Source organism: Gossypium arboreum, chromosome 7 (genome assembly GCF_025698485.1).
Source record: "Gossypium arboreum isolate Shixiya-1 chromosome 7, ASM2569848v2, whole genome shotgun sequence".
Lineage (NCBI taxonomy): Eukaryota > Viridiplantae > Streptophyta > Magnoliopsida > Malvales > Malvaceae > Gossypium > Gossypium arboreum.
In genome coordinates this window covers 67,440,977-67,448,901 of record NC_069076.1, presented here as the reverse complement: position 1 = coordinate 67,448,901, position 7,925 = coordinate 67,440,977, and the positions used below count along the sequence as shown (strand labels likewise).

The window sequence follows — 7,925 nt, the reverse complement described above, 5'->3', positions numbered from 1 at the left end:
TTTCTTTCTTAAATGAGAACTCTGCTTTGGTACGGCCGGCCTCCATGGAGGAGACAACTTGATCGTTTCATATCCACCTCACCCTTAGACCCTAGTCCGCAACTTTGAATTTTCCTAGAAATTTCGTACCATTTGGGTTAGTTTTCTTCTTTTTTCTTGGCATGTATATTTTCCGGGAAAATCCCATTACCAGACAAAAGGATAATAATACCATTCCCCAAATGTAAAAATAAACCTGCCAAATATATTTGCAGCTAAATAACAATAATAACAAATATATATATATATATATATATATATTAGATGTTCTATTAATTAGTCCAAATTTCTTGATGTTAGTATAAGCCAACACCATCTGAATATTAAACAATATTGAAAATTCAGAGATAAGAATATAGCAGAGACGGGACGTTTTCAGCTTGCTAATTCCTTGGCTAGCTTCTCCATTGTTAACTGTTACCCACTTGAGAAAAAAAGTGTGCCTGATGATGATGAAGAGACCGTTGCATTGTGGGGTCTTTGCCTGAAACAATCCAATGAAATTCGGGGCGGCGAAGCTGCCACCGTTACTGAAGAAGATGACTGGACCCCAGAATCCGGCGGTGACCCTGTATTAATCACCCATAACAAACAAACAAAAAATCAATTTTGAAGCTAAGAACTAATCAATGGGCTACTATTTTCCAGGTCAATATGACAAAGAGAAGCTTTTTATTATTTTTATTTTCATTGTGAAAAAGCCTTACTTGGGGGATTATCACAGGAGGGATTGCCACCACTTTCAAGCTGGAGGTGCTTCTGGTGTTCCTGAGTGGTATTGGGTTGCTGCTGTTGAGATTTTCGCCTGCGACGATTGTGGTCGGCCAGTCTCTTTCGACAGCTACGCTTCCCATTGTCGAATTCTGACAGAAGATGGAATCTGCCCAAATGTTTTTAAGTATAAGCAATAGCAGTCCACAACAATGCTACTCTTTAGATAAGCCCCATCCATATTCACAATAACACAATGCAATATAACGTATTGCGGAGAGAGTGACAATATGAATGCATGTGGAGGGTGTTTCGGTAATTGACTGCTAATTAAATGTATGTTTCAGTTAATACTAACACCCTACTATAAGTACGTAAAACGGAAGGAACAGGGAGCTTTCACGGACACAAATGCCCTCGGGATCACCCCCCACGTAACGAGTGGGCAATCATTGCCATCACAGACAGCTACAGGGGCACGTCCGTCATTTCCAACACATCACTATCCTCACTCCTCTCTTTCAGAGACCTTGCTTACTTACCAACACTCTAATACGATTTCTTACTGCAAAATGGGAAATGTTTTCTTTCTTCTTCTTTTTTTTTTTTTTTTTTTGTTTTTAATTTAAGTTTAAAACTCTTCAACCTGCTGCACTGCTGGCAGAATCGTTGAGTCAACCCAGCGGCGATGACGGTGGAAGCTTTGGAATGGAACTCGCAGACTTTATGGCGGCGATGGTAGTGCTTAGCGTGGGTAAGATCGGCATTGCAACCCTCGGCTTGGCACCTGGGGGAATTGGTTGAACTGAGATCTCCGGGTCTAGACCTGCGATAAAGCCGGTTCACAAAGTCATCCTCGGCGGAGGAAAAATACGTACGCCCACCTAAGTTGAGACCAATCCTGGCAGTAAAGTCAACAGGTCTAGAAACTTCCTCCGTCTTGGGAACAAGAAAGTAACCGCCTCCACTCCCTCCGACGGCAGAAACTGGGTCCAGTGAGAGCAAGGAAGCGTGGGCAGTGGAGTAAGCGGAGGTGGCAGAGTAGGAGTGCGGGTCGTACAAGGAATGAAGAGTAGCAGGGTGTTGGGGGGGTTGAGCTTGGTTAGGGTTATGGAAGAGGTTTTGGTGAGAAAAAACAGTGGGGTTGTGATGAGAAAGGAGGGTTTCATTGTAAGGTTGGTGGTGGGTGGTGGTGGTGGTGGTGGCATAGTGATGGAAAAGCTGACGATTGGGGTCGGGTTCTTGGGCGGTCTCTTCACCCGATAACATGATTGAAGAGGGGTTTCCCCATTCGTATTCCAACATGGTGTGGGAGCAGCAAAATTTCAAAGAAAAACCCTTTTTCCCCTTGTTTCCGGCGAGGCTACGGTGTCGTTTTTGTTGTCGGTATGATTGCTTACCATTGATGATCTGTCAACAACAACAACAACAAAGTATTAAAGGGATAGAGAGAGAGAGAGAGACAAGGAAAGGGATGGTAAAAGTGTCAGCTTTTACAAGAAATAAATCGAGGGGGGGGAGGGGGGGCAGGATAAGTAAGTAGTGTTGAAGTTTTAATGGCTATCTTTTAAGAAAGGGGCATTAGAGAATGAACAGTTGAGGCGAGAGGACATGTCGGTGTTGAAGGTGGTTTCTTTAGCTCCACAGAAAAAACAAAGCAATTAAAATATGATAAAGAAAAAAGAAGCTGACCTTACAAGCTTAAACACATAGAAGAAGCAGTGGGGGATTTGGGATTCCCAGAGAGGGAGTTGGTTCAGCTCGTAAAATTCCCTACACTTACGGGAGCAAGCTTCATTTAAGGACCCTCTGGAATATTTGTTGATTAAAGGCAAGGTCGCACATTTTTGACGCCTTAAAATACAAAACACCCCCCATCTTTCTCTCTCTAGTCTCTGTCGTTGTGAAAGCCAACTCCAACTTCACACAATGTAGGTGAGAGAGTGGGAGAAGAAATTACAGTAACACCCACATGATGTTTACGTATGAGTGGGGGCCAAAACCACAGTAAGAAAAACGGAGAGAGGAAGGTTGGGTTCCCTTCCCACGATGTTTGGGCCAATATCTCGCCCCAGTTGCAATTATTTAAAATGGTTGGGTTGTGAGGCTTACGCCACGCGGTGCCATGGTCCCACTTCACCTTCCTCCTCTATTGCTGGGAATTAACATTACCAATTAAATCACTATATGTTTGTTTTAATTGGTTGGCAATAAAGAAAAGAGGTGAAATGGTGTGTTTTGCATACCAAAGCAATTTCAGTTCATGCCAAACCAAACATTAGGATATTCATGGACTGTGATTGGGAAATGAAAACCACTGTTTCATATTTTAATCATAAATAAATTGGTAGCTAACTATATCTATTTTTGTAAGTTTGCATCACAACCATTACTCAAAACGGTACCTAAACTATGTCCCATTATTAAAGTATTTCTATCTTAAAAATATTTTTTAATCAATTAATTTGTGATATGTGATAATTTTTAACGTAAAAAAACTTTTTTAAAAAATTATAAACATATTTTTTTCTTTTTTCTTTACCTAAGAAACCCGATGACGAAATTTAAAAAACTTGTCGAAAAATTAATCCAAATTCAATTTTCTTCGACAGCCCAGTTTCTAATTTTTGTTGACAACCCAAATTCCGACAGGCTTCTTTTTCTATTTTAAATCTCAATTTTGAGTCCTTTCTTACCCCCAATGCAAAATCTATCTATTATTTTTCTTAAAAGTAAATTTATTTGTTCTTTTCTTTATATTTTGCATATAAAATAGTTAATGTTAAGTAAAGTTTTATAATGAAAAAACCCAGATAAAACATGAAATTCAAATATAGAGAAGAAGTTGAGTGGGAAAAATGGTAAGAAGATAGCAAAAAAAAAAAAAACTATCAGTTAACAAATGCATTAAAAGCAAAGAAAGAATTGTGGGGAAGTTCTTTGGTGAAAGAACAAAAGAATAGAATATGTGTATGAGTGTTTTTTTTTTTTTAAGTTAAGGAAATAATATTTAATTTTTTTGGATTTTTTAAGTTAAAAATTGCCAAGTGCCATAAAATGATTGACTAAGAGATTTTTTTTAATGGTTTGGGTAATTTAGATAGCGGAGTATAACTTAAGTACCAATTTAGGTAATGAAGTATAGATTAGGTACCATTTTATGATTTAAGCCATTGTGAAATTATAATTTGTGAAATTATAATGAAGGGTCTTGTTCGATAACACGTTGAAAAATTAAATCAACAAAAATTAATATTTTTAATTATTTAGTTTTTAAGCATATTTAATAATACACAATAAAAAATAAATGATAAATTTTTTTAATCAAAAGTGTTGAAAATAACAAGTAGATAATGAACTATTTATCATTTCATGTAAAAAAAAATTTCAATTGTTTTTATTCTTTTAGCCTATGTTTGAATTGGAGGTGACGAGGGGAAAGTAAAGTAAGGGAAAGTATCATTCTTTCTTTAATTGGATAGACTTTGTAAATTAAGCTAGGGAAAAGTAAGGGAAGTTGAGGGTCACAATAACTTTTAAAATGAGAATCAAAATCATTTTTAGCTATTAAAATAAAAACACCACCACATAATCTTTCCTTTTTTTTTCTTTTTACCATGCAATTAAAGTTTCAAGGTGAAAATTTTTGGATACTATTTATTTTCAGATTTAATTTTTAAAAAATGGAAAGAGATTAGGATTATTAATATTAAAAAATTATTCTAAACAAATTAATAAATTTGGACATTTAGTATTTGTTTTTCTTGATTGAAAAATTGGTTGACCATTTCACTTTAAAAATTTTGGGTTTTTTTAATAAATTTTTTCACTCTAAAAATTTTGAGAATTTTTCTTGGTTGAAATCACCCAATTTTAATTTTAATAACCCCATTATCTTCCTTTTCATTCCAATTCTTTTACTACAAAAAAAAGAAATTAAATAAATAAGTAAAATTATCTAAATTCTTTTAACCTGGGACTTCAATTACACAGTGAAAAAAAAAAAGAGAAAGGTTGGGGTTTGTCTACTTCTTGGCACGGTGGTTACTTCCTTCTTGGTTGTCTTCTTTGAAAGTTCTTTCTTCTCGAGTTTCCTTTCTTTTACTGTTTATTTGTTTGTGGATCAAGTGGGTGGGAGGTTTTGAGGTTCCACACAGTTATGGAACAAGACTTGGCTGCTCTCAAAATCTCAGAAATAAAGGATGATGAAATTCAAATTGTGAGGGCTTCGACAACACCAAAACCTCTTTATGATTTATGTTTGTTGGGTTGTTTCATTATTGTCAGTGTGGTGCATTTCCCTGTTACGCGCACAACGTTGGCTAATCTTTGGCATCCTTTGGAGGTATTCAAATTTCTTATTTGGGGGATTAATGGTTTCTCTTCCAGTTCTTCCATCAAGTTGACATTGACCGGGTGGTGACTAGTGCCCTGTGGACTTTCAATAATCACCTGGTAGTGTTTCATTGTTTGCAACCAAATAAAGACCCAATGCTTGTGTCGTTGGTCTACTCCTATTTTTGGGTACAAGTTCATGGTTTGTCGTTAGGTTGTTTCTCGAAAATTGTTGCTCTGCAATTAGGTAATTTTGTTAGTGCTTATGTAACAATACACATTTTGAAGAATTTTCCTACCCATCTCTGCTACATACCAATATCGAGCTCCCCAAAACCCGTCCATCCAATAACACCATTTGCAGATAAGTCACCATATAAATGTCGAAAAACGGCCACATAACACATTATGGACAAGCCACCACATAATTGTCAATAACGACCACATAATCGTAGATAAACTACCACATAAATTCCCCCTTTCACAAGACCCACCCCAAGCATATGATATGGCCATTTTCAAATTTAACACATTTAATCACTTTTCGCATGTAGTCATGCTCATAGTCTCACTTAATGCATATGTCTCAATTTTACACATTTGCATGTAAACATGCTCACATATCATATATCGCATATCACATTTTATTCACTTTTTATTCACTTTAGCATGTTTTAATATATTTTCATATTAAATCATGGATCTCATCACACACATGTATATATAACACATATTTAAATCATCACATATCAATTAAGCCATGTATCACATAACACAGAGATGAGATTTGCACACATGTCATCATCACATACATCAATACATCACGAGTCATAGATTTCATGAACTAATAATTTTAAGAACACTTACTTGGAATTTCCCTTTTGATGAGTTTTTCAACTCCGCTTTGAGTACTTAGTGTACCCACAAATAATTATTTAATAGCTTTTTATTTAATAATAAAATAATGGCAGATTATACTCAAATCAAATATTTAGATCCCACACCTTAAATCATAGATCCGATTGCCACAATCCTATTAGAAGAGATTTCGCTTGGATCTAAACTTTGTAGATGAATCCTTAAATCAACACTTGGATTCGTTGCACTCGTTAACTTACTAAGGATTTCTTAGGTTGGCGTCGTTTGGTCCTTCAAGTTGTTATGAAATCGGATTAGTATTATGATAAACAAATAATAAAATATTTTGATAACAATAAAACACTATACCATTCGACCAACCATGGTATTTCTAAGTGAAGGATTTACAAATCGAACAACCTCACTTACACTTGATTTAATACTAGATGATCAAAGGATCGAGAATGAAATGAGATCGACAATTTTGAGTGATATAAAAATAATTGATAAAGTGATAGAAAATGTGAGTTTTATTCACTAAGGAATCGGCAAAAGAAAGAGGAAGCAAAAAGGAAAAATTTATCACCAACAGCAACAGTGGTCTAACACAATGATGCTCCAACAACGGTGGAGTGGCGATCTGATAGTAGTGAGAAAAATATAAAAGGGAGGAGGGTTAGGTCACCAGAGTTTGGAAGAAAAAGGAAATAAGAAAAAATAAATAGATAGAGGAGGAGAAGATTCGCGGTGGTTCGTGGCGACGGTCATAGCGGTGCACAGCGGTGGAAGGGAAGAGGAGTAAGAAAGTGGCGTTTAAGGTGGCTAGGAGGTCACTTGATAGTGGTGGAAGAGTTAGTTGTGGTGGTTGAAGAAAAAAAATTTTAAAAAAAGATGGTGGTGGGATCTTTTTCAATTTGAGAAAGAAAGAAGATGAAAAAAATAAAAATTTTGAAAGAATATGGTGAAAATGAGGGTAGGGGACGGCAAGGTTGTGTGTAGCTTGGTCAACCATGACTAGATTCATTGTATCACAACATTTTGGCAAGAAATGAGGTTTTGGCAAGGGTGTGAGACAATGAATGAAAAAGGGGATATGTCTCACAACTTATGGCAAGTTTGACTTGTTAAAAGAGGAATAAAATCACACAATTTGGGGCAACTACATGGGTGAACAACAAGGCTTAAATGCATGTAATACCTCTAACCTGTATTCGTCACCGGAATAGGGTTACAAGGCATTACCGATCAATCACAACATAAATCATATATTTGTGCAATCATAATTAAAATCCATTCAAAACATTCACAATGTCCCTTATAGGGCTCTACGAGGCCTTAAAACATGCTTAGAACCGACTAAACCGATAACATTCACAAGTTTTAAGAAACTTAGAACATTTCCAAGTTTTAAAGGTCACACGCCCCTGTTAACAGGCTGTGTGCCTCACACGGCTATCAGACACACTCGTGTCACAAGCTGTATGAAAACAGGACATACATACTGACTTGTACCACACGGCCGGAGGCACACCCATGTGCCATGGTAGTGGGAAAATTAGAGAGGTTACTGACTTGGGTCACATGGCCGACCACACGCCCATGTGCCAACTCGTGTGTCACACACAGCCAGTAGACACGCCCGTGTGTCTAGGCTGTGTTAAAACTGTAGGGTATACTGCTTTAAATTGAAAGGGTACCCTAGGGGGCACACGGCCGTGTAGCACGACCATGTGTCGCACACGGCTGAGACACATGTCTGTGTCTCTGCCCGTGTGGATAAAAATAGGCTATTTGCAAAGCCAATTTGCCACATTTTTCTCATACACACTTAGCCATCAAAATGGTATCATTTTAACACATATATAGGCAACTAAAAACATGCCAAATCATACACCTATCATGCCATCTATTCACAACCATTTCAACCATTTAATTCCATATTCAAACATACCAATTCATTATGCCAAAATCATCACAACTTA

The 7,925-nt window shown here is 36.7% G+C and overlaps 1 protein-coding gene across 2 annotated transcripts; it reads right to left on the bottom strand.

Annotated features, from left to right (window-relative positions):
* Positions 1 to 224: 224 nt before the first annotated feature.
* On the bottom strand, positions 225 to 2,837 carry LOC108483184 (squamosa promoter-binding-like protein 8). 2 transcript variants are annotated; one of them, XM_017786451.2, is made up of 4 exons: positions 2,443 to 2,837; positions 1,397 to 2,160; positions 747 to 919; positions 225 to 608 (listed from the first exon to the last, which is right to left on the bottom strand). In XM_017786451.2, the coding sequence occupies exons 2-4, from the start codon at positions 2,053 to 2,055 to the stop codon at positions 457 to 459; spliced, it is 984 nt and encodes a 327-aa protein (XP_017641940.1). In that variant the 5' UTR covers positions 2,056 to 2,160; positions 2,443 to 2,837; the 3' UTR covers positions 225 to 456. The 2 variants fall into 2 exon arrangements, with proteins under 2 accessions (XP_017641940.1, XP_017641946.1); XM_017786457.2 differs by having other exon boundaries at positions 2,448 to 2,837.
* Between the last annotated feature and the right edge of the window lie 5,088 nt (positions 2,838 to 7,925).

What these genes read in the sequence shown, in the direction of transcription:
- LOC108483184 (XM_017786451.2), bottom strand. Translation starts at nt 2,055, where the DNA reads ATGTTGGAATACGAATGGGGAAACCCCTCTTCAATCATGTTATCGGGT. An exon ending in TTCTGCCAGCAGTGCAGCAG is followed by an intron (nt 920 to 1,396) that starts GTTGAAGAGTTT and finishes ACATTTGGGCAG; the next exon opens with ATTCCATCTTCTGTCAGAAT. An exon ending in CTCCTGTGATAATCCCCCAA is followed by an intron (nt 609 to 746) that starts GTAAGGCTTTTT and finishes TGATTAATACAG; the next exon opens with GGTCACCGCCGGATTCTGGG.